The 25807-nt window shown below is 46.2% G+C and overlaps 2 protein-coding genes across 3 annotated transcripts; both read right to left on the reverse strand.

The window, feature by feature from the left end:
• Window positions 1-633: 633 nt before the first annotated feature.
• Window positions 634-3389, reverse strand: PRAMEF1 (PRAME family member 1). Of its 2 annotated transcripts, XM_008975567.2 has the most exons (3): window positions 3103-3389; window positions 2128-2706; window positions 634-1192 (listed from the first exon to the last, which is right to left on the reverse strand). In XM_008975567.2, the coding sequence occupies exons 1-3, from the start codon at window positions 3387-3389 to the stop codon at window positions 634-636; spliced, it is 1425 nt and encodes a 474-aa protein (XP_008973815.1). The 2 variants fall into 2 exon arrangements, with proteins under 2 accessions (XP_008973815.1, XP_008973816.1); XM_008975568.2 differs by lacking the exons at window positions 2128-2706; window positions 3103-3389 and adding an exon at window positions 1666-1794 and having other exon boundaries at window positions 634-1194.
• Window positions 3390-20687: 17298 nt separating this feature from the next.
• PRAMEF12 (PRAME family member 12) lies at window positions 20688-24858 on the reverse strand. Its single transcript, XM_034940738.4, has 3 exons — window positions 23442-24858; window positions 22478-23053; window positions 20688-21585 (listed from the first exon to the last, which is right to left on the reverse strand). The coding sequence occupies exons 1-3, from the start codon at window positions 23756-23758 to the stop codon at window positions 21024-21026; spliced, it is 1455 nt and encodes a 484-aa protein (XP_034796629.4). The 5' UTR covers window positions 23759-24858; the 3' UTR covers window positions 20688-21023.
• Between the last annotated feature and the right edge of the window lie 949 nt (window positions 24859-25807).

Consider the following 25807-nt stretch of genomic DNA (forward strand, 5'->3'; position numbering starts at 1 on the left):
ATGTTCCGCAGCTGAACCTCATTCACAGACAAATTAATGCCTCGTTATTTTTCCATCAGCAACTCAATAACTAGAGATTTCTGATGTATAAATCCCTAAAACAAGTAAATCAATCACAGAGAACACCAGAAAGTTTTCACTGAGGTTCTCTATTTCTGATATCTCTTGGTGACCATCCTTGCAGGGATAACATTCTCATCACTGTAGAACTTTAGCTTCTCTTTCTGACTCTGTAGGACACGAGTCCCTGAAGGTCTCATTGACTCCACCTCAACATTTTCCTCCAGTCTTGCCCCCTGCTGTTATGTTTCTTTCCCTCGCACTGAGCACCTGTCTGAAACAGAGCTCTGTGCTTCCTTCAAGTTGCACATGTGGCCTGGGCACAGTCGCTCATGCCTGTAATCCCAGCACATTAGGAGGCCGAGGCAGGAGAATCCCATGCACCCAGCAGTTTGAGACCAGCTGGGACAACATAGTGAAACACTGTCTCAAATTTTTTTGATAAAAATTTTGGAATTATTAAAAATGGAAATAAGAAAATAGAAAAATAACTTGCACCTACATACTAGATTTTAGTGTCCAAATGCCTGGAAGATAACTTTAGGTGTATCTACTGGACTAGGCATGCCTTCCCTAGCAGCAAAGATGGAGCTCCAGTTCCTCAGATGGTGATGAGTCACAGGAAGGGCAGGGGGTGGGGCCAATGAAGATCCTCTTGGGCTGCCTGACTTCCCTCAGTGTACACATCAGCTCAGCCCGAAGTGGGGTGAAGATCTCCCAATCGACATGAACCAAGGAATTCAAACTCTCCTCAAGGGCAGGATACGTCTCCAGGCTTAACTTGCTCAGCCCACTGGTGTGGCGCAGCAGGTCCTTCAGGGCGTCCATAGACATGCAATTTCGGCCAAAGTAGAAGGTGGTGAGCTGGGAGCAGCGACTCAGGCCAGGCAGGATGGCACTGAGTTGGGAGTAGTGGATCTGACAGCCCTCAAAGATGAGGGTTTCGAGAGAGGCAGCAACTTTCTCCAGCAGAGCTCCGAGGGGTGCAAGACTGATGCGGAACAGCAGCACAAAGCTGAGATTCAGATGCTTTAGGTAACCGAGGCTTGGGTACTGGTAGAGACATTTCAAGTCCTCTTCCAATAGGTAGCCACAAGTTAATTCCAAGTTCTCCAAGGGCATCTGGAGGCACCTGTGGAGATCAAGAAGTTAGTTCTGGGCAATGGTACCAGTTAGATGAAGGTAGTGGGGAATAACCTCAAGGAAAATGCCTGCGTCAAACAACACAAGTTTGTTCCCACCATCTGATGATGGTCCTCATGCAAGTTGCTGCATGTTGAGGACTCCGATCATTCAGGGGCTGTCCCATTTTAGTCTCAGCCCTTTCACCATTGCTTGTGTGATTGGTTCAAGGCCACAAAATCTCTAAAGCATTTTTTCTTCATCTTCTAGTGGAAAACTTCATCTCTGGGCCACAGGTACCCAGTGGGAGATGTGCACAAAAAACTCAACTGAGCAAGGTCTGGGGACATCAGCTAGGGCTACCTGCTGGCAGGGGCTCCCTGGCATGCCTGCATCTGCAAACCAGCTGTCACTTTTTACCACTCTCACGCCTACTCCTTCACCCTCCATCCCAGAAGCATGCACTTCCCATGTCAATTGACTTTCCTGGGGTTCAAAACAACCTTTTACAGACAAGGAATTAGAGACAGGATCATTCATGTTCACTAAGCTGGTGAGGACAGAGCTTCTGCTGTGAAATGCACAGGTTTGATGTGCTTTCCCTCCTTTCATACCCTCCTCTATTATCTCTTTGACATCATATCAACTTGAAACATACTTTGTAACAAGAAATTCACATGTGCACCCTCAGTAGAGCTGAAATCCCCACTAACTAGCTTGTACATGATGACCCTCTCTAGCCTCTACCCCAGGTGACCCTGCTGCCTTTATTGGAGCCACTCCAGGACATGGAGCACTGAATGGGACAATGTGTTGACATTCTGGTGTCCCCTTCATTGTGACGTCGCCACTGGCTGGCACACAGTACAAGCCTTCTAGTGTTTGCTGTAACAAAAAAAAAGGCTGTGCTGTGGTCTGCAGAGAAAGTGCACAATCCTTTCTCACCTGATCAGCTGTTCCAGGTACCCGCTGAAGAAGGTGATCATATTCATTTTAAGCAACTGGAGGTGTTCCAGCCTGAGGAACACAGAGCTGATTTTGGCGACTAAGCATTCTTCGAGGTCATTGTCTGACGTGTAACGATGGCACCTGGAGAAAACGAGTTTGCGAAGATTCTTCATCTCCTTCAGGTAACAATGAAGCTTTCTTATCAGATGTGGCCAGGACATGTTGAAAATTTCCAGCTCCTGAATACTATTCAGGTGTATTATTTTCAATGACTTTCTGAGATATGTAATTGGCGTTAGATAACTCACCAAACTACCGCAGCACAGGTGTACTAAACCTCTCCTTTGGTAAACCCACTGGAAGAGGTATCTCAGGCATTCATCCTGGGGTATTTCCTTGAGGCAGATGTCTATGAACACCTTTAAGGGCTGGTGCTCTCCCATCCTTGGACAGTCCTCTGCTGTCTGCCTCTTACTCATGGCCTCTGGGGAGCAGGACAGGGCCCTGGATCCACACCATGTGGCCCAGAAATTCTCATCAACATCCTGCAAATCCAGCACTTGAAGTTTCCACCTCCTGTGGGTAAAGGAAGGGAGAGGCTCAGAATTTAGAAGGACCCATCCCTGACCTTTGCTTTCATTCTCATCCCATAAATCAGCTGCTCCTGTCCTCGGTGCTCCCTGTTCTCTCTGTCTTTTCTTGGTCCCTTTTCCCTTCCAATTCTGACTGGTCCCCACTTCTATTCCCTTTACCTTCCACTGAGAAAAGGCAGGTTTCTGTTCCCACAGTGGACCCTGTATGGTGAGCAGTCCTTTCTCTGAGGATCTGGACAATGGCCAAAGCCTCCCTGAGCTTCCTCGGCAGCACCATCAGAAGACTCTGGGCCACCCTTGGGCTACTTCTCCGCCAGACCCTGCTGTTCTTTCCCTGGACACCTGAGCCCTATCTACCAGCACTCCTGGGTCACCTCACCTGGGGTGAACCTTCTGTGTAAGCAGCATATGAAGCCCTTCCAGCAATGCTTTTAAGGTCTCCAGATGAAGCATCTTCATCAGCAATCCCAGAGGGAGGCAGGTGAAGGGCCAGGCCTGCACCATCACCGTCAGAGTCTGGAAGTGTCTCCTGCTGAAGGCCTCCATGAAGAGTGGGAGATAGAGCTCCCTGGGCAGCTCCTCCAGGGCAGAGATGGCCAAGGCCTGGTCTCTCAGCAGACTCTGCACTGCCAGCTCCAGGAGTCTGGGTGGGACCTGGATGCTCATCCTGATGGATCTGCAAGAAAAATCTCTAGAAGACAAATCCAGGGAAAACGCGTCACTCTCAGGCCAAACACGATCACCTCGTCTTCTCCTAGGGCCAATATCATTGCTCTGGTAGAGGTAGAAAAATTACCACTTTACCCCAATTCCACTCTGCACTTGGTGGCCACAAATCGATATTTCTGCTTCTGCTGGTACCAGGAAGAATATCTTCCAAACACCAAGGAGGGAGGGATCAAGGAGACCACTGGCCCATAAATTTTCATCCATTGCTCCACTGAATCCCAGAACCACCGGACAGTGTCACTGAGGATCCTGAAAGCCAAGCTCTACCTCTTTGAGGAAAAATTTGTCACTTACCACCCTAAAGCAATGAGAATGAGAGTGTCCTGTGGCCCCAGACAGCCTCCATTTTCAGTTCACACAATTCACATGCTGGGGGAACACCAAAAGGACTCCCTAAAATCGATGCCATTATTTTTTATTTTGAAAAATTTCAACCCAGGAAGGACCGGGTGCTGTGGCTGATGTCTGTAATCCCAGCACCCCAAGGCAGGCAGATCACTTAAAGTTAGGAGTTCGAGAACAGCCTGGCCTACATAATGAAACCCTTTCTCTACTAAATATTAAAAAAATAAGAATCATTTGACTCCAGAAGGCAGAGGTTGCAGTGAGCCAAGATCACACCACTGCTCTCCAGTCTGGGCAACAGAGTTAGACTCTGTCTCAAAAACAAAAAAATTTAATTAATTAATTAAAATGTTAGCCAGGTGTGGTGGTATAGTCCTGTAATCCTAACTACTCTGGAGGCAGAAGAAGAACTATCACTTGAACTCCGCAGGCAGATTTTTCCATGAGCCGAGCTCAGGGCCCTGCACTCCAGCCTGGGTGACAGAGTGAGACTCCAACTCAGAACAAAAGAAAAAAATTAACCAGAAACTGTAAAAGCTGAAGTCAGGAGTTTGAGACCAGCATGGCCAACATGGTGAAACCCCGTGTCTACTGAAAATACAAAAATTAGCTGGGCATGATGGCGAGTGTCTGTAACCCCTGCTAGTCAGGAGGCTGAGGCAGGAAAATCGCTTGAACCCAGGAGGCGGGGGTTGCAGTGAATGGAGATTAATCCAGGACACTCCAGCCTGGGTGACAAAAGAGAAACTCCATCAAAAATAAATAAATAAATAACCAGAAACTGTAAAAGTGGTATGATGCTATTCTAGAGCATTCTAAGTCTAAGATGAAGGTTCCAATACACATTGCTTCCACATATTCACAATTACCCACTTTTGGACGGATACTAGGGGTAAAGATAAATCCCATGATCAGAGCAAAACTGTACTCTTGAGATTGGTGTGTGGGATATCTTTAAGGATTTTATGAAAATGAAAGCACACTTGGAGAATCACAATAACACTAAGTCTGTAATTAACAATAACACTAAGTCTGTAACTGTAATTGAAGGTCAAAAAAACAAATAACTGCAAATGTCAAGAAATAAAAATTCATCTAACTCATCATTTTTAGTATCTTTTTTAAAAAAACTGTTTCGATAAGAATTTTAAAATGACAGAAACCAAGCACAAATCACAATTTGAGGGATGGAGACAAAACTACATTTAGAGGAAAAACGAAAGCATAAATCTGTTCACCTGACAAAACAGACAGGAAAATATTCTGTGCCATCTTGGGCTGCGTGTCACCATCCCTGACTGGCTGGCTGCTGATCAGATGGGCATGACCCTACAAAGGTGGTGACTTACCAGAGCTGGACTCACTTTGCAGAGTTCTGGGACCTCTCAGAGAACCAAGCAGTACCTCCAGGCACCCGGGCTGTGCGTCTCTTCTGTGTACCCTCAGGAGCTTTTACTGACCTTTCTAAGCATACCCTTCCCATCTCAATCACCAGCTTCCAGTCAGAAAGTGATACCTGATTAGATCTTGTAGTTCCACCCAGTTAATCCTGATTGAGTTTTCAGCTTTCTTCTAATTGATTGAATTAGACACATTTATGAAAGTGAAAGAATCATGAAAAGTGTACAGATACATTTATGAAAGTGAAAGAATCAATCATAGGGTAAAAGTCCAAAACTCATTTGTTCATTTATTCCCCAAACACTGATGAAGTTTGGCTAATGTATAACTTTCATAGTGATACAGGGAAGGGGTTAATCTGTTCCTGATATTAGACAGAAAGAAACAAAACCTGAAGGTGTCCTTATTGGAGGATGTTTGGCCACATCAAAATTATCAAAACATTTCAGAGTTAAACAGCTTGTAGAAGATAGTGATGTCATTCCTAAGAAAACAGAATAAAAAGCTGTGTGTATTGAATGGTCACCTGTGTTTTATGCTATCTAACGTAGCAGATCATATGCACATTCAGGTAGAAGAAAGGAACCACTGAGGATGTGATCTATCTCAAGACTAAAGTCAAGGCTTCACTGAAGAAAATCAGGACAAAGTGACTAAGTGGGGACTGAGAAGAATGGGACTAGGTGTTCTAATGGGACCCTGGAAAGGAACCAAGACAATATAAAACATGGCGGTTATCTTGTGGGCATCTAGATGGCAGGACTGAAAATCTTTTGTCTAGATTGAGTTTATTGATTGATTGATTGATTTTGAGACAGGGCCTCGATCTGTCATCCAGACTGGAGTGCAGTGGCATGATTTTGGCTCACTGAAGCCTCGAGCTTCCAGGTTCCAGCGATTCTCCCACCTCTGCCTCCCGAGTACCTGGGATTACAGGTGTGCTCTACCCCGCCCCACTAATTTTTGTATTTTTAGTCGAGATGGGATTTCACCATGTTGACCCGGCTGGTCTCGAACTCTTGACCTCAAGTGATCTGCCCACCTTGGCCTCCCAAAGTGCTAGGATTACAGGCTTGAGCCACCTCACCCAGGCTAGATTGAGTTCAGAAATTAAAAGGGGAATCATCAAAAGAGATAGTGCAGACTCTTAAACCATAACATTGGCTTTAAGAGAACACAGGGCAGGTATAGTCTCGGCCCTACTAGAAGGTAAAGTGTGTTTACCCACAAAAATGATGGGCTCCTCTCAGAAAACCAGCTTGGGAAGATGGATTCTGAGAATGTGAGCTGGGGCAGAGGCCAGAGAGAAGCAGTGTGGCCAGACCTGGGAAGGGAGACTTTCCCAAGCTGGAAGCCACCCAGATAGAAACTGTAGGCTCCACAGGATGTGAGAGAGAAATGAACCAGGGTCCATATATCCCTGTCATGGTGCTATCATCTGGAAACTTTTCCTTTAGACTCAGGGATCTTCCCACAGTGGAACATTTCCCAGCAACCGTCAGCCCCAGTCATTTTCCAGGACCCTTCATCCAAATCGTAATCTCACCAACTCCCTTCCCACTCTAGTTTGATAATTTATGTTTCCTCCTTCTTAGAGTCCTTTCCTGTCACTAATATTGAACAGAGATTCTTATCAGAGTGTCACCATTAGGCCTACAAAGAAAACTCGGGGCCGGGAGTAGTGGCTCACACCTGTAATCTCAGCACTTTAGCAGGCCAAGGTGGGTGGATCATGAGGTCAGGAGATCAAGACCATCCTGGGCTAATACGGTGAAACTCCATCTCTACTAAAAATACAAAAAATTAGCTGAGAATGGTGGCAGGTGCCTGCAATCCCAGCTATTCGGGAGGCTGAGGCAGGAGAATCACTTGAACCTGGGAGGCAGAGGTTGCAGTGAGCCGAGATGGCACCACTACACTCCAGCCTTGGGGACAGAGCAAGACTCAGAAGGAAGGAAGGAAGGAAGGGAGGGAGGGAGGGAAGGAAGGAAGGAAGGAAGGAAGGGAGGGAGGGAGGGAGGGAGGGAGGGAGGGAGGGAGGGAGGGAAGGAAGGAAGGAAGGAAGGAAGGAAGGAAGGAAGGAAGGAAGGAAGAGAGGGAGGGAGGGAGGAAGGAAGGAAGGAATAAAACTCAGTCTCAGCACTTTGGAAAGCCAAGACAGGCAGAGTGCTAGAGCTCAGGAGTTTGAGATGAACGTGGGCAATGTGGTGAAACTCTGTCTCTAATAAAAACACAAAATATTAGCCAGGGGTGGCAGTGTGCACCTGTAGGCCAATCTCCTCCAGAAGTTGAGGTGGGAGGATCACCTGAGCATGGGGCTTCTACTTCCCAGGCTGCTGCTTTGTAAACCTGAGACTGAGGGTGAGCTCAGCACCAAGAATGGTTGTGAGAATCTCTGTTGACTGGGCACCCACGAGGCACAACAGATGACTAGTACTTTTCATCCAGGAGTTCTCCTTCACAGAGAATCTAAGGCATGTTGCTAGTTTCCCCATTTTTAACCTGGTAAACCTGAGACTTGGCCAGACAGAGAAACTTGTCCATGTTCTGGCAGCAAATGACTAGCAGACCCCTCAGGTGAGGGGCTCAGAGGAACCCCCAAGGAGTTCAGCGACCTAAATGTTGAAAAGAACTGACTGACAGACTTTCCCTTCCTGCCCATTTCAGGGGGCCCAGAAACACCCCCAGGACCCCTGTGAGAATCCTTCACTTGGGAGCTTTTCTACCATGTCCTGTCACCTGTTCTTCTCAAGGTGTTCATCTGCTGCCCAGCTCAAAGCAGCCTTCAAAGCCCATCTCAGGAAATGACCTGACCTATTCTCCAGTCCCACAATCCACACTGGGATTCCAAAGCTCCTATGAGGCCCTTCCTCAAGTTCTCTAGAATATTCCTGAGCCTCTGTTTTCTCCCCCAGCCTGATCTGATGGGGCTGGCGTCACTTTATGCATCTCAAGGACATCGGCCCATCTCTCCTGGACTTTGGAACACGGCCACAATGCAGACAGGCCCTTACTCTGGAATAAGCAGTAATTAGGCAATTTTCCCCACTGTATACTGAGCTATTTTGGTGAACATAGCAAGGCACAAAGCAAGGAGCTCCACAGCTGCTGCTCTGGACCTAAAGAGGCACCCGGGACTTCTGGTTGGTGAGGCTGCCTGGCTTGCAGAGGGAGACCTGACTCCTCTGCTTCTCTCAAGGGTGCCAGGCTGATGGCAGAGCCTGGGACATGTCCTGGTGCAGAAGCCATCCCTTCCCAGGCTCCCCTGGCCCAGCCTTAGAACTGACAAGGCTGCACATGGAATGCAGTGAATCTGTTTCTGTCTGAGTCAGGTCTCTTCTTAGCTGAGGTGTCTCCCTCTGCACGTTTCTAATAGTCAAGGTCTCTGTTCTGGCCCTGCTGGGAGTGATGAAAACATGCTGTGTCTGGAGGGTGGTGATTCTTCCACAAGTGAAAACACATGTTAAAACTTATAAAACTGTACTCTTGAAATGTGTATTTTTTACTGCCAATATATTATAGCACAATATGACTTATTTTTAAGACCTAAATTAATCAATATGCATCCATCTCAAAACCAACATCTTGTTCCTGAATAAACATTGAAGAAAGATATATGAAGGATGGCAATTATGTAAATTTTATCAGCATCCAATGTAATATCTTTTATTTAAAGACAAATATATGAAGAATATCTTTAAAACATGAATGGCAATAACATAATAAACTGAAGAAAGTGGTTATCTCTGTGCAGGAAGGAAGAGACAGGGCTTCAGCAATAGGGGAGGGTTACCCATGAAGAGTTGTCTCTATCTATAAAGTTACAATAGATTTAAAAATCTCTCTAAAAAAAAGGAAAGTATTAATATTTTAAATATAATAATGAGTGTGAGTGTCTCTATATTTTTGGTATTAGTCAGTATACTTTAATGTGGCTTTGTGTTTCTGTTTTTGTTTTGAAGACAAGCTCTCATTCCACTCTATTACCCAGGCTGGAGTGCAGGGGTACGATCATGGTTCACTGCAGGCTCAACCTCCTGGACTCAAGGCATCCTCCCTTCTCAGCCTCCCATGTAGCTGGGACTACAGGTGTGCCATGCCAAGCCCGGGATTTTTTTTTTTTTTTTAATTTCTTGCCTTGTTGCCAGGCCGGTCTTGAAATCCTGGGCTCAAGCAGTGTTCCCACCTCAACCTCTAAAAGGGCTGAGATTACAGGAGTGAGCCACAACACCTGACCTCAGTGTTTTTGTGTTCTATTTACAGTGTAAACAAAAATTAAAGTGACAATATGTGAGAGATTAGGACAGAGTGATAGGGAATGTGGAGAACTCTTTAGAGAAGTTTGCTGTGAAGACAAAGATAAGAAATGATAGCTAGAGTAATATCGTACAGCATTCTCAATGTAAACCTTCTAACAGCAAGCATCTCCCCTGACTTTTCTTTTTTATTCCAGGCTCCTATCTGGAGGGCTCAGTTTAGAGCACCTTCCAGATTTTTTTGGAAGATTTCCTACATAATTCTATGGTCACATAGAGACATCTGATTCCATCTTCCCTTATGGATATGGTGTCTTCCTGTGGTATTGATCATTTTGCTTTTATTCACTTACATGTAGATCTTAAAGATTCGTCCTTATTCTTATTGACTGATAGCTGGAGGCAAACATTCTCTTTCCTTTCCTTTTGTTTCTTTCTCTAACAAGAAGATTGTGGAGAGCCCGTTTATAAGTTGATGAAAACGATCTATCTAAGAGAATGAAATTTTTGACTCCAAAGAGATAGGATTGATGTGGAGAGACCACATTGAGAAGCTAAAGAGCAGCTTTGGTGTGCGCAAGGATGTTTATGACCTTATGGTTGGTAATTGCAACAAATTGGAAGAACATAGACATGGAAAAACTGGCAAAGGGTTAAGCTGTGGACCATCGATTGTATGGAATATTGTATGGAAGTCAATAAGAATAAGGACGAACCTTTAAGATCTACATGTAAGTGAATAAAAGCAAAATGATCAATACCACAGGAAGACACCATATCCATAAGGGAAGACGGAATCAGATGTCTCTATGTGACCATAGAATTATGTAGGAAATCTTCCAAAAAAATCTGGAAGGTGCTCTAAACTGAGCCCTCCAGATAGGAGCCTGGAATAAAAAAGAAAAGTCAGGGGAGATGCTTGCTGTTAGAAGGTTTACATTGAGAATGCTGTACTATATTACTTCAGGAAAAGAAGTGTAAACAGCAAATGAAGTTTGAGAAATAAAAATAAAACCCTAAGCCCCCTAGCTAACTGAAAGGACTCCCTCTTGGCCAAGGGAACCCCAGAGAAACCTTAAATATGAGGTGCTGGTCATGAGGGCACAGGAGGTAAAAAAGACTTGCTCCATTGCTGATTTCAACCAACCACCTGACGCTACAGCCAGACTCCCCTCCCTTTTCTCGCCTAGCCACAACAACTAAGCAGCATTAATTCTAAAACAGAGGTCATAAGCCTCACTGAACAGACTGTGTGGCAAAAAGATAGCAACCTACAAATAGGACCTTAGGCCATGCCAAGCAAGAGTAAAGTCCTGCACCCCTTCATGGAAAGATTCAACTATGTTCTGACGACAACAGCATTTTCCTTTTCTCCAGCAGCTCAACCAGCACCAGCCTCTAGATAAGCCAGATGAAAATAACTGCAGCTTACCAGCCACCAGATGCAGACCAGCTGACCCCTGCTCCACAAGCCAGGACTGCAGCTGTGATTGGACAGGGATTCATTTCAGTAACTTTCTCCTGATGAGACACCCCAAACCATGGACTAGTTCTTGCCAATTGACAGAGGCTGCCCACTGAGTGGAAAAGGGAAAGGGAATTCACGACCGAATGTAGCTTTTTCCCCACAAGAGACAACTGTGCAGTTCTAATTCAAGACATGGCCAAGAAATGTATTTGGGGTTAAAATCTTTTGATTTCCTTTCTTATCTGTCATGTGATGCTATGCCAGAGTCAGGCTGGAAAACAAGCCCCTTTATTTTATTTATTTATTTATTTATTTATTTATTTATTTATTTATTTATTTTGAGATGAGTTTTGCTATTGTTGCCCAGGTTGCAGTGCAATGGTGTGATCTCGACTCACCACAACCTCTGCCTCCCGGGTTCAAGTGATTCTCCTGCCTCAGCCTCCTGAGTAGCTGGGATTACAGGCATGCGCCACCATGCCCGGGTAATTTTGTATTTTTAGTAGAGATGGTGTTTCTCCATGTTGGTCAGGCTGGTCTTGAACTCCTGACCTCAGGTGATCCGCCCACCTCGGCCTCCCAAAGTGCTGGGATTATAGGTGTGAGCCACTGCTCCTGGCCTCAAGCCACTTTATATAGGGTCAAATAAACTCCCTCTGAGGGGACTTTGTGGTTTGTAGGAGGTGACTCCCCAGGCCCTTTAGATAGGAATTGGGGACCTTCCTGTCCCAACTTCACCTTTCGATGTAGAGAACCTAATTATAATACATTTAAATGTAAAGTCTCAACCACAGACTGAACCTGGGATGTATTTGACAGGCATGTTTGCTTACTATACATGCGTGCATCCCCCACCCTGTGAATTTTCATAGCTGCTCCAATAACCTGGTGAATATGCCCACTTGGCCAACAGGTTCAGCATAGATTCCTGGGTCACCTTCTCCCGCTCCAAGCGCTTGCCTCAGGTCCTGCCTGGGGGCCCATTTCCCAGCCTGCAGGTTGTAAACCTTTACAAGAAATTATGCTCCCTTTTTCTAAATCTATAGACCCATGATTTTTAGTGGACATCATCGCTGTTATAAGTGGGATTCAAATGGGACCTCCGATCTCTTCCTGACGCCTCCGGAACCAACGCATCCTGCACTGGCAAGAGTCCCAGGAGCTCTTCTCGCAGGCGCCAGGGGAAGGCCTCGGGTAAGTCTTCCTGAAATCAGATTCCAGCTCTTAGGTGGAAGATCTCAGAGACCTTAATTCTTCCCAGCTGGTTCTCTCCAAACCATTTCTGGAGGGGACCTTCTCCATCAGTTCCAGGTTTAGGGACATAAGGGGCCTTCCCTTCCCAGTTCCCTCCCAGTCCCTGTCCTGGCTCTCCAATTAGGACCTTGCAGGGAATCTCTTTGTTGGTCCTGGGTTTGAGAAGAGTCTTTCAGTTCCCTCCATCCAGACCCGATAGAAGATTTCTCTGAGGACCCCTGCCTAGCAGGGAGACATTCAGGTCGGACTCCATGGGTCCATCAGATTTGGTGAAGATGCTCGCCCTCTAGTGGTGCTTACAGGGACACCTGTGGTAGGTAAGTGCAGTTATGAGGAACCTTAGTTCCAAGGGGACAGACTCAGGCCAGTGACAGTCAGGAACTCTGGTGACTCTATGTTTAAAGACTGTGTCCTCTATTATATGGGGGGAAATCTGTAGAAAAAACAGATGAAGTTCATCCATGTGATGACGGCACTACCATGACACACAGGAAGTGACCACGGCATCAGGAGGGCGATTTCCTCCATATTCATGTTTATGTTATTGGTGGCAGCTCATGTGGACTTCCCGACATTTGCATTGTAGTGGCTGTAAACTGATGATACAGATTTCTAAGAACTATGTGGTCAATAAGCATTCACAGCCACCTGCCAGGCTCCATGCTCTAATGTGGGACCACAGGATGACAGAGACACAGTCCCTACCCTTGAAGAAGCAATCTCTGTCTACCAGATGAGGTTGTCAAGGAAAAAAATCATTATCAAACACAACCTAGGCACATGGCCCAGCAGCCACGCTCCTTGGCATTTACACAAATGAGAAAACCTAATACCTAGATGTTTTTAACCACTACATTCACAATAGACAAAACTTAATAGGGACCAACATATTCTTCAGCAGACAAATGGATGAATAAACTGTGGCACATCCTGACAATGTAAATTATTAAGCCTTAAAAGACATAGAGGAAACTTAAATGCACATAACTAAGTGAAAGAAACCAACATGAAAAGGCCACATGACATTCTGGAAAAGGCAAATCTATGGACACAGTAGAAAGCCCAGGGGTTGACAGGAGTCAGGGTACAGTGGGATGGATAGAAAGAGAACAGATGATTTTTAGGGCACTGAAGCTACTCTGCATGATGCTATAAGGGTGAATACATGTCATTATCAATTCATCAGAGCTCATAGAATATGCAACACCAACTGTGAACCCTTAATGTTACTTATGAACTTTGGGTGATAAGGATGGTTCATGTCGTTCATGCATTGGAGCAAATGGACCACGCTGGGGCAGGACGTTGATCCTTCAGGATTCTGCGCTAGTGTGGGGTCATGGAGTATGTGGGAACGATCTACTTTCTGCTCAACTTCACTGTGACCTTATAACTGCTCTAAGAAAATAAATCATATTTCCCTAAAAATATTGCACTACTTCCTTCCAGCTCCAAAATTGTAAAAATTTAAATATTTTTAAGTAAGAGCAATTTTTATTCATTGATCTTTAAAATTATTTTGAAGGTGTCATTTCATTTGAGACTCAAAACCACATTAAGCATTTTTAAAATATTGCACTACATACTTTAAAACACGAAATTCCTGTTATATGTTAAAATTTCAATTTGAATCTTAAAATGTGTTATACATAAATCACAAATAAATATTTATTCTCTATAAACATTTACATAACAGCAGATTTTTGGAGATACCACTCAATATCATCCTGTTTGCATCAATAAATTACACCAGATGGTCTAACCAACCAGCAGACGGCACATGAGTCTCATAGGTCAGAAATCTTTATCTCATGATCACTAGAGATGAACTCAGTCCTGCCCCGCCCATCCCAACCTCTGCTGGCTGCTGAGGCTCTGCTGTTTGGGGGAATCACGATTAAGTAGTGGTGGCGTGTAGAAGCTGAGTCCCGTTGCCTACCCTGGGTTCCTGCTGCCTCCCTGTTACCAGGAATGGAAGGTGTGGTTGAAAGATGAAGAACGCTGGGACTTCTATTAGGAGGGGAAAAAAAATAACAAGATGCATGTATTGAGCTATTACTGTATGCCAGGCCCCCCATTCCAAGTCCTGACCATACACCATCTCATTGGGTCCTACAACAGTCTCATAGGGTGGTGGCATCATCATCTTCATTTTACAGGGAAACTGAGCCTCTTGGCTGTTTCGTGCCCAACAGCACCAGCCCCTGAGTCCTCAGCAGGGTTCTACACCTAGGTGCCTTTGTGTAGGGTCCCTCAGCACAGGAAAGGTCACTAATTACCCATAGGCACTTGATCGTTTTCCACCCTCTGAGGATGTGTGATTCCAAATATGATGCACTAGTCTTCCTTGACAGGGAGAAAGGGGAGGAGTTAAGAAAAGGTCCTTCATCCATATTACGGGTATTATAAGCCTACATAATGTAAACATTTTGCTAAAAGGGAATTTGGATGTCTTTATTGGCCACAACTGCTTTAATTCAGCAAGGGCCGCTACCCACCATGAGGACAGGCATGGGTTTGGTGATGCCCTGAGGCTACTGCTCATACAGTGTGGAGCTCCCCTTCCAGGGCAGGGGCCACACCTTGGGCAGTGAATTCCTTTCCCAGCACAGGTAGTGGTCAGGAACTGAGGGATCTGGATCCGCCCGTTAGGAGTCAGTAGGGTCTTGGCATCTGGACAGAAGTGAGGGCCACTGAGAAGGGGCTGATCTTCAGTGGCTGACACTCACTTTCCACTTAGAATGGTCCAGGCCCTGTGTGTGTCTCATGTGTATTAACCCACTAAGTACTCACAGAGAATAGCAAGAAGGTAACAGATGCTCAGAGAGAAGTAAGAAAAGGAGGGAATTGATCCAAATGATCAAATTCCATTTTGATGGCTTGATTTCTGGGAGCTGAACCTCCTTTGTCACAGAAAAATCAATGCCTTCTTTCCCCCATCAATAACTTAAGACTCCTTAGGTTTACATTGTTAAGCCAGGTTAAGCAATCATGGAGTACACCACACTGTTTCCACTCAGATTCCTTTTATTTCTGACTTTTTTTTTTACAACCATCCATGCAGGGGTAACCCTCTCATGTGTCTCTCCTACCTGATTCTCACTCTAGCCATTCAGATTCCCATTTCTGATTCTCTGGGACCCAGGGCTCTAAGGATCCCATTGACTCCAAGTCAACTTTTCCCCCAGTCCTGCCCCTCCTGCATCCTCGTTCCTTTCCCATTCACACTGAGCAGGCATCTGAAACGATGGGTCTGTGCTCCCTTTAACATACACTCATGGCCTAGGATTCAGTTCCCAAATGACCAGAAGAAAGCTTTAAATAAATCCACCCTGACAGTAGGCATTCAACAGAGGCAGTGACTGGGCTCCAGATCATAGGAGGCCCTGATGACACAGCGAGGGCAGGGAACAGTGCTGAACACAATGATCTTGGGCTGCCTCAAGTCCCTCAGTGTCTTCATCAGCTCAGCCCCAAGTTGAGAAAATCTTCCCCAGAAGAGAGCACCCTGGGTGTCATAACTCTCCAGAGGGGCAGGATACAGCTCCAGGCTTAGCTTGCTCAGCCCGACGGTGTGACGCAGCAGCTTCCCCAGGGCGGCCATGGAGATGAGGTTCCCACAGAAGCTGAAGGTGCTGAGCTGGGAGCAGCAGCTCAGGGCAGGCAGGATGGCGCTGAGTTGGGAGTCCTTGATCCCACAGTCTTCTAAGTCCAGGGTCTGCAGGGTGGCATCAGCTTGCTCTAGAAGAACTGTGAGGGGCTCAGGGCTGACACGGGTCAGTGTGATGCCCCTCAGGTCCAGCTCCTTTAAGTGACGGATGCTTGGGCACCAAGAGAGATGCTTCAAGTCCAACTGTGACGGCAGGCAGTCGGTCATGACAACCATCTCCAAGGGGGCCTGGAGACACCTGGGAGAGAACAAGAAGGAGTTAGAGGAGAGTGGTTGGATGACTTCAGGGTGACAGTTGATGCTCTCCACAACCCAGGGCTGCTCTGCTCATCTGAGGATAGTCAGCATGCAGGGTGTGGGAATGGAGACTCTGCTCCTTCAGTGCGGTCCCAATCGAGGCTCAGTACTCACTGAGTTCCACCCAGTTATTCCTGATTGAGTTTTCCACTTTCTTCTGATTCATTGATTAAATTAGTTATGCATTCATGAAAGTGAAAGAATAAATAACAGGGTGAAAGTCCAAAACTCATTAATTCATTTATTCCCCAAACACTGATGAAGTTTGATATATGTGACCTTAATAGTGACACGGAAGGGTTTAATCTGTTCCTGAAATTAGAAAGAAAAAAGAAAACCTAATGATATCTTTATGGGAGAATCTGTGGCCACATCAAAATTATCAAAATGTTTCGTTAAGACAAACAGTTACGACAGCTTTAAAAAGACGGTGGTGTCAACCCTAAGAAAACAGAATAAAAAGCTCCGTTATCAGTCACCTGGGTTTTATGCTTCCTAACAGGGCAGGTCATATGTGGGTTCAGGTTGAAGAGGGGAACCACTAAGGGTGTGATTGATCACAAGACTAAGGTCAAGGCTTCGCTGAGGGAAATCAGGACAGAATGACAAAGTGAGGTGGGGGCTGGGCAGGATGGGACCTGGTGTTCTAATAGAACCCTGGGAAGGAACCAAGACATCATGAAACATGGTAGGTATTTTGTGGGCACCTAGACAGAAGGATTGAAAGACTCTGTCTAGATTGAGTTTAAAAATTAAAAAGGGAATAATTACAAAAGAGACAGTGCAGACTCTTCAAACACAATATTGTCTTTGAGGGCAGAGAAGGCAGAAACAGTCTTGGCCCCTACTAGAAGGGAAAGCGTGTTTACTCCCAAAAATGATGGGCTTGCCTCAGAAAATCAGCTTGGGAAGATGGAATCTGGGAATGTGAACTGGGGCAGAGGCCAGAGAGAAGCAATGTGGCCAGACCTGGGAAGGGAGACTTTCCCAAGCTGGAAGCCACGAAGGGTGGAAGCTGTGGGCGCTGCCGGATGTGGGAGAAAGTGAACAAGGGTCCATGTCTCCCTGCCATGGCGCTATGGTCTGGAAACCTTTCCTTTAGACTCAGGGATCTTCCCACTTTGGGACATTTCCCAGGCAACCCTCGGCCCCAGGTATTTCCCAGGACCCTTCATCTTCATCAATCCTATCAGCCCCTTCGCCAGTATATTTTGATAATTAATGTTCTCTCATCCTTAAAGTCCTCTCCTGTCCCTAATATTGGACAGAGAGATTCTGATTAAAGTGATACCATTAAGCATACAAAGAAAACTCAGGCCATGCGTGGTGGCTCCTGTCTGTAATCTCAGCACTTTGGGAGGCCAAGGCAGGCAGATTACTAGAGTACAGAAGTTTGAGACCTGCCTAGGCAACATGAAAAACTCTCTCTAAAAAAGATACATACAAAAAATTAGCCAGGCATGGTGGTGTGCACCTGCAGTCCCAGCTGCCCAAGAAGTGTAGGTGCGAGGATCAATTGAGCCCAGGAGGTTGAGGCTCCAGTGAGCCATCATTGTGCCACTGCACTCCAGCCTGGTCAACAGAGTGAAACCTTGTCTCAAAAAAAGGAAGGAAGGGAGGGAGGGAGGGAGGGGAGAGAGAGAGAAAGAGAGAAAGATGGACACAGAAAGAAAGAAAGGTAGAGAGAAATAAAGAAAGAAGGAAGGAAAGAAAGGAAGGAAAAAGAAAGAAAAAGAAGAAAGAAAGGAGAAAAGAAAGAAAGAAGGCAGGAGGAAAGAAAGAAGGAAGGAAGGAGGAAAGAAAGAAAGAAGGAGGAAAGAAAGAAGGAGGAAAGAGAGAGAAAGAAAGAAGAAAGGAAGGAAGGAGGAAAGAAAGAAAGAGAAAGAAAGAAAGAAAGAAGGAAGGAAGCAAAGAGAAAGAGAAAGAAATTTCACTGACTGAGGGTTCTGCAGGCTGTGTAATAAGCATCCCCACAGGCTTCTGGGGAGGCCTCAGGAAGCTGTCAATCATGGCAGAAGGCAAAGTGGGAGTCAGCATCTCACATGGCAAAACCAGGAGCAAGGGCCGGGGGAAGTACCACACACTTTAAGCAACCAGATCTCATGAGAACTCACTCACTATCTCAAGGACAGCACCAAGGGGCTGGTGCTAAACCATTCATGAGAAATCCATGCCATGATCCAGGCACCTCCCACCAGGACCCCCCTCCAACATTTACATTTCAACATTAGATTTCAGGTGACAAATACCCAAATATATTATATAATTTGGGAGTCCTAAGCTAGAGGTTGTTGTAGAGCCAGATTTTTCATAATTATCTTCCCATGGCAGGCGCACTGGGACAAAGTTTTTCTGTGAGTTCATTATAAGAATGATGCCAGCAGAGAGAAATTTGGGAACCAACAGCTACAATGTCTCACATGTAAGAGGGCACCTCCTCATTGTTACGGGACTAGGGAAACCGTGGATTGTCTTTATTATTTCAGATGAGTTGGAAGCTTTCCCTGCACTTGGATTATGTCCTAAGTAAGGACCTTTTTCTCTAGAGGATGGAAAAGTTTTCATGGAGGTCTTAGGGCCCTTGTAAGCTTACTGCTCTAAAAGATAAATGGAATCTATTAGAGTGTCCCTTGGTAAGAGAACATAACTGCACACCTACTGCATATTGAATGAGAGTGGAATTTCTAGGGAATGGTAAGGTTAACAGGTCCTGGTGTTATCCCTGCGAGAACTATGATGGGACTCCAGTGAACCCCTGTGGCGTTACAACCCAGGCGTGTTGCTGAGTTTTTCAAGTAAAGGCCAACAAGTATTGGCTCTCCTCATCAACTGGAATCCTAAGGAAGGCAGAGGAGAAATCTCTCACTGGGTACCATTTAGAGTCTGTAGTCACCTTACATAACAAGATATTTCATGTGAAGCCACAGTATATCTCACTATTACAGTTTTCTTTATTGCATGTAAGACTTGCACAAATCATTAACCTTGTCAGTTAGGTTTTATATCTGGCAGGATGGAAGTGTTACATGGATTGGGACAAGGAATTGTAAGTCCTTGTTCTATTAAATCTTCTCCAATTGGGGAAAGTCTTTGGATTACCTCTGACTTTAAGGGGTATTGGGACAACATGGCCAATTATTTAGAATAGCCGACAAATGAATAGTGGCACTCCATAAACATTTACATAATAGCAGATTTTTGGAAGTACCACTTAATATACTCCTGCTTTCATCACTAAATTACACCAGACGGTCTAACTAAATTACAGCAGATGGCACATGAGTCCCGTGGTTTGGAAATTTTTATCTCATCATCACTAGAGATGAATTCAGGCCTGCACTGCCCACCCCGTTCCTTGCTGGTTGTTGAGGTCCTGCTGTTTACAGGAATCATGATTAAGTGGTGGCAGCGTGTAGAAGCTGAGTCCCATTGCCTGCCCTGGGTCCCTACTGCCTCCCTGTTATGAGGAATAGGAGGTGAGATTGAAGGATGAAGAATGCTGAGACTTTTATTAGGAGGAAAAAAGAAAGACAGGATGCATGTATTAAGCTTTTACTGTATGAAAGGCCCCATTCCAAGTCATAACCATGTACCATCTCACTGTGTCCTAAGAGGGTCCCACAGGCTGGTGGGCATAATCATTCTCATTCTACAGGAAAATTGAGGCTCTTTCCTCAGCTTCCTGCCCAACAGCACCAGCCCCTGAGTCCTCAGCAGGGTCCCACACTCGGGAGCCTTTTGTGTAGGGTCCCTCAGCACAGCGAAGGTCACTCATCACCCACAGGCACTTGATCATTATCCACCCTCTGATGACGTGTGATACCCAAACACACTGCACTAGTCTTCCTTGAGAGGGAGAGAAGGCAAGTGTTATGGGAAAATCTCATCAATATGACCTAGCTCCCCAAAAGGATAAAATGTTTGTTAAATGTGGGCTAGAAATGTTTAAAATGTACTATATGCCTGCATAATTTAAGCATTTTCCCAAAAAGGGAATTTGGATGTCTTTACTGGCCACAACTATTTTAATATTGCAAGGGTCACTACCCTCCATGAGAACAAGCATGGGTTGGTGGTGCCCTGAGGCTCCTGCTCATACACAGTGTGGAGCTCCCCTTCCAGGGCAGAGGCCACACCTTGTGCAGTGAAATCCTTTCCCAGCACAGGTAATGGTCAGCAACTGAGCGTTCTGAATCCACCCATCAGGAGTAAACAGGGCCTAAGCATCTGGACAGAAGTGAGGGCCCTGCGAAGAAGGGGCTGAACTTCAGTGACTGACCCTCACTGCCCACCTAGAATGGTCCAGGCCCCGTAAGTGCATCTCACGTGTATTAACCCACTAAATAGACACATGCCCAGAGAGAAATTTTAAAAAAAAGGAATTGAGCAAAACGATCACATTCCACTTTGATGCCTTTATTTCCTTGGGCTGAACCTCATTAATTTTAGAGAACTTAGTGCCTTTTGTCCCCCATGAGTAACTTGAGATTCCTTAGGTTGAAATTGTTAAGCCAGGTGAAGCAATCATGGAGGACACCAGACAGTTTCCACTCAGCTTCCCCTTATTTCTGACTGTTTCTTTACAACCATCCGTGCAGAGGTAACTCTCTCATGTGTCTCTCCTACCTGATTCTCATTCTAGCAATTCAGATTCCCATTTCTGATTCTCTGGGACACAGGGCTCTAAAGCTCCTATTGACTCCAACTCAACTTTTCCCCCAGTCCCTCCCTTCCTGCATCCCCTTTCCTTTCCCGTTCACATTGAGCAGGCATATGAAACGATGGGTCTCTGCTCCCTTTGACATACACTCATGGCCTAGGATTCAGTTGCCAAATGACCAGAAGAAAGCTTTAAATAAATCCACCCTGACAGCAGGCATTCAACAGAGGCAGTGACTGGGCTCCAGGTCATAGGAGGCCCTGATGCCACAGCGAGGGCAGGGGACAGTGCTGAACACAATAATCTTGGGCTGCCTTAAGTCCCTCAGTGTCTTCATCAGCTCAGCCCCAAGTTGAGAAAATCTTCCCCAGCAGAGAGCACCCTGGGCATCATAACTCTCCAGAGGGGCAGGATACAGCTCCAGGCTTAGCTTGCTCAGCCCAACGGTGTGGCGCAGCAGGTTCTCCAGGGCGGCCATGGAGATGAGGTTCCCACAGAAGCTGAAGGTGCTGAGCTGGGAGCAGCGGCTCAGGGCAGGCAGGATGGCGCTGAGTTGGGAATCCACGATCCCACAGTCCTCTAAGTCCAGGGTCTGCAGGGTGGCCTCAGCTTGCTCCAGCAGAACTGCGAGGGGCTCAGGGCTGAAATGGGTCAGTGTGATGCCCCTCAGGTCTAGCTCTTTTAGCTGACGGATGCTCGGGCAGCAAGAGAGATGCTTCAGGTCCGACTCTGACAGCAGGCATTCGGTCATTACGACTGTCTCCAAGGGGGCCTGGAGACACCTGGGAGAGAACAAGAAGGAGTTAGAGGAGAGTGGTGGGGAAGACCTCAAGGTGAGAGATGACACTTTTCACAACCCAAGGCTGCTCTGCTTATCTGAGGATAATCAGCACCTGGGATGTGGGAATGGAGACTCTGTTCATTCAGGGCAGACCCAATCGAGGCTCAGTCCTTCACCATCACTCGGGTGACTGGGTCAAGTGCATGAACTCTAATGCTCCCTTTCCTCATGTGTCAGGTAGAAAACCACATCTCTGGGCCATAGGAGCCCAGTGGAGACACAGGCATAAATGACAAACCCAGGCAAGATCCCGCAACCTCAGCTGGGGTGGCCAGGCTGCAGGAGACCCTGACATGCCCGTATCATCAGCAAACCATCTATCACTTTCACCATTCTTCACTCCTGCTCCCTCACCCTCTATTCCATCATGTTTTGGAGCTCAAAACATTTTACTGACAGAGGGAGAGACAGGATTTTACCTGTTCACTAGGCAGGTGAGGACAGACCTTATATTTTAAAATGGAGGGGTGTGATGGACATTCTCTTCTTTAGTGCCCTCTTCAACTCCCCATTTCCCATCGTCTTAACTTAGACACACATCCTCGGGAGGAATTCACGAATGCACCCTCACTAGATCTAAACCCTGCAGTACCTTCCTAGCACGGCAGCCTCTCTATAGCATCTAGCCCAGGAGATCCCGCTGGCTTATTGGGATGGATGTGTGACACCTATTTCAGGACAGAGCTGCCAACAGGACAATGCATGGACATTCTAGTGTCCCCTTCGCTGTTACCTCCTCACAAGCTGGCTCACAGTAGATACCCCCTAGTGTTTACAGTAATAAAGAAAGTCTTTGCTGCAGTCTGCAGAGAAAGCTCACCATCCTTCCTCACCTGAGCAGCTGGTCCAGGTGGCCTTCGAGGAAAGAGACAGAGTGCATGTAAAGCTTCTGGAAGTAGTCCAGCTTGAGGAACTGAGAGGTGAACTGGGTGACAAACTGCTCCTTCCTGTCTAGGGGAATGCAGGCAGAGACATGGATGTTGAAGAGAACAAGTTTGCGGAGATTCCTCATCTGGCCCAGGTAAGGGGCGAACCTTATAAGAATGGACAGCTCCCAGGGGCAGCACACTTCCACCTCCTGGATACAGTCTAGCTCCACCGTGTTCAGGACCTCTATGATCCTGTGGATGGCTATTCCAAAAATCTGCAGCTCCTTGCAACACACGTGCAGTAAGCCTTTTCTCTGCTTGCCCCACTCTAAGAAGTGGGTGAGGCATTCATCCAGCGTCCCATTCTTGAAGCAAAGGTCTAGGATCACCGTCAAGGGCTGCTGCCCACCCGGCCTTGGACAGTTCCCGGCTGTTCGTCTCTTACTCAGGGCCTCTGGGGAGAGTGCAGAAGCTCCAGACCATATGCCCCAGAAGTTCTCATCCACATTCCGCAAGTCCAGCACTTGAAGTTTCCACCGCCTGTGGGTAAAAGAGAAGAGAGGCTCCAAATTTAGGAAGGATTTGAGCTTTTATCCACATCCTGGACATCAGCGACTCTCCTCCCTGCTGCTTCTCCCACTCTCTGTCTTTTCTGCATCCCTCTTTCTCCTTGAAACCTGCCTGGTCCCCACTGCTAGTGTCTTCAATTGCCACTGGCAGGAGGCAGGTTCCTGATCCTTCAGTGGGCCCTGCATGGTGAGCAGTCCTTTCCCAGAGGAGCTGGACAATGGCCAAGGCCTCTCTGAGCTTCCTCCCCAGCCCCATCAGAAGTCTCTGGGCCACCCTTGGGCCTCCCACTCCTTCTGACCCAGCTAACCCTACCCTGGATGCCTGAGCCCTCCCCACCTGGTTAGCTGGGTCACCTCACCTGGGGCGAACCTTCTGGGCAAGCAGTGCGTCAAGCCCCTCCAGCACAGCTCGAAAGGTCTCTAGATTACATGACTTCATCAGGGACCCTAGAGGAAGGCAGGTGAAGGGCCAGGCCTGCACCATAGTTGTCAGGGTCTCGCAGCATCTCCTGGTAAAGGCCTCCATGAACAGTGGGGGAAAGAGCTCCCTGGGCAGCTCCTCCAGGGTGGGGATGGCCAAGGCCCGGTCTCTCAGCAGACTCTGCTCAGCCAGCTCCAGGAGTCTAGGTGGGGCCTGGAGGCTCATCCTGATGAATCTAGAGAAAAAAAACATCATTCTTACGGCAAATCACATCACTTCATCATCTCCTAGTGCCAATGTCATTGCTGTGGTAGACGTGGAAAGGTAATTAGTTCACCCCAATTCCACTCTGCACTTTCTGGACACAAATCTGTAATTCTGCCCTTGCTGGTACCATAAAGAATGTCTTCCAAACAATGAGGAGAGGGCAAGGTAACCACTGGCCCATTCATTTTCAACCATTGCTGCACTAAATCTCAGTAACACTGGGAAGCGTTGCTGAGGATCCTGAAAGCTAAGCTCCACCTTTTTGAGAAAATATTTCTTGTCACTTACCACCCTAAAACAATGGGAACGAGAATGTCCTGTGGCCCCACACAGCCTACATTCTCAGTTCCCACAATTGACATGCTTGCAGAAGACTAAAGGGACTCCTTAGAATCAGCGCCATTATTTTTTATTTTGAAAAATTGTAACAAGAAATTGTAAAAACAGCATGACAGTGTTCTAGAGCCTGTGAAAGTTAGGGATAAAAACACTAACTCTCAGATGAAGGTTCCAATGTTGATCTCTTACACAGACTCACAATGACCCACTTTGGGATGGAATCTAGGGGGAAAAAATGGGTCCCATGTTCAGAACAAAGACTCCACTCTTGAGAATGGCCTATGGAATATCTTTAAGGTATTAATAAAAACTAAGGCCTAACATGTAAAATCACGATGCCACCAAGTCTATGAACTATAATTTAAGGGCACAAAAACCAATTATTTCAAATGTCATGAAATAAAAATTCAACCAGTTGTAAGTTTTTAATATCTCTTGTTTAAAAAAAACTGCTTCAATAAGAATTTTGAAATGACAAAAACCAAGCACAAATCCAATTTTGGGGGATGAAGACAAAACTACATTTAGAGGAAAAATCAAAGCCAAAATTTGTTCTTCTGAAAACAGACAAGAAAATTCTCTCTGCCACCTTGGGCTGCATGTCACCATCCCTGACTGGCTGGCTGGCTGCAGATCAGATGGGCATGACCCTAAGGAGGTGGTGACTTACCAGATCTGGACTCAGTTTGCAGGGTGCTGCCACCTCTCAGAGAACCAAGCAGTAGCTCCAGGTGTCAGGGCCTTGGGTTCTCTCCTGTGCACCTTCAGGAGCTTTTATGGACCTTTCTAACCACACCCTCCCCATCTCAACAACCAACTTCCAATCAGAAAATGATGTCTGATTAGATTCTGAAGTTCCACCCAGTTAATCCTGATTGAGTTTGCGACTTTCTTCTGATTAATTGATTGGATCAGATATACGTTTATGAAAGTGAAAGTATAAATAATAGGGTGAAAGTCCACAACTCATTCGTTCCTTTATTCCACAAACACTGATGGAGTTTGACTGACATGAGAGCTTCATAGTGATGCAGGAAAGGGTTGAATCTGTTTCTGGCATTTGACAGAAAAAACAAAACCTGAAGGTATCTTTGTTGGGGGATCTTTGGCCACATAAACATTATCAAAATGTCTCAGAGCTAAAACAGCTCTAAGAAGACAGTAATTTCATCCCTAAGAAAGCAGAATAAATATCTCTGCGTATCCAGTGGTCAGCTGGGATTTACGCTTTCTAACATGGTAGATCATATGCCCATTCAGGTGGCAGAGGGGAACCACTGAGGGTGTGATTGATCTCAAGACGAAGGTCCAGGCTTCTCCGGAGGAAATTAAACCAAAATTACAAAGTGAGGTGGGGGCTGGGCAGGATGGGACTGGGTGTTCTAATGGGACCGTGGGAAGGAACCAAGATAGCATAAAACATGGTGGGTATTTTGTGGGAGAGGAGACGGAAGGATTGAAAGACTCCATTTAGATTGAATTCAAAAACTAAAAAGGAAATAATTACAAAAGAGACACTGTAGACTCAAAACACAATATTGCCTTTGAGGGCATGGGATGAGATACGGTCTTGGTCCCCTCTAGAAGGTAAAGCGTGTTTACTCACAAAAATGATGGGCACCCCTCAGAAAACCAGCTTGGGGAGATTGAATCTGAGAATGTGAACTGGGACAGAGGCCAGACAGAAGCACAGTGGCC

This window comes from Pan paniscus, chromosome 1, assembly GCF_029289425.2.
Source record: "Pan paniscus chromosome 1, NHGRI_mPanPan1-v2.0_pri, whole genome shotgun sequence".
Taxonomy (NCBI): Eukaryota; Metazoa; Chordata; class Mammalia; order Primates; family Hominidae; genus Pan; species Pan paniscus.

Coding starts and splice junctions, on each gene's coding strand:
- PRAMEF12 (XM_034940738.4), bottom strand. CDS start 23,758: ATGATGTTTTTTTTCTCTAGATTCATCAGGATGAGCCTCCAGGCCCCA. Junction 23,054..23,441: donor GCCCAGAAGGTTCGCCCCAG/GTGAGGTGACCC, acceptor TTTTACCCACAG/GCGGTGGAAACTTCAAGTGC. Junction 21,586..22,477: donor CACCTGGACCAGCTGCTCAG/GTGAGGAAGGAT, acceptor GTTCTCTCCCAG/GTGTCTCCAGGCCCCCTTGG.
- PRAMEF1 (XM_008975567.2), bottom strand. CDS start 3,389: ATGAGCATCCAGGTCCCACCCAGACTCCTGGAGCTGGCAGTGCAGAGT. Junction 2,707..3,102: donor ACACAGAAGGTTCACCCCAG/GTGAGGTGACCC, acceptor CTTTACCCACAG/GAGGTGGAAACTTCAAGTGC. Junction 1,193..2,127: donor TACCTGGAACAGCTGATCAG/GTGAGAAAGGAT, acceptor TGATCTCCACAG/GTGCCTCCAGATGCCCTTGG.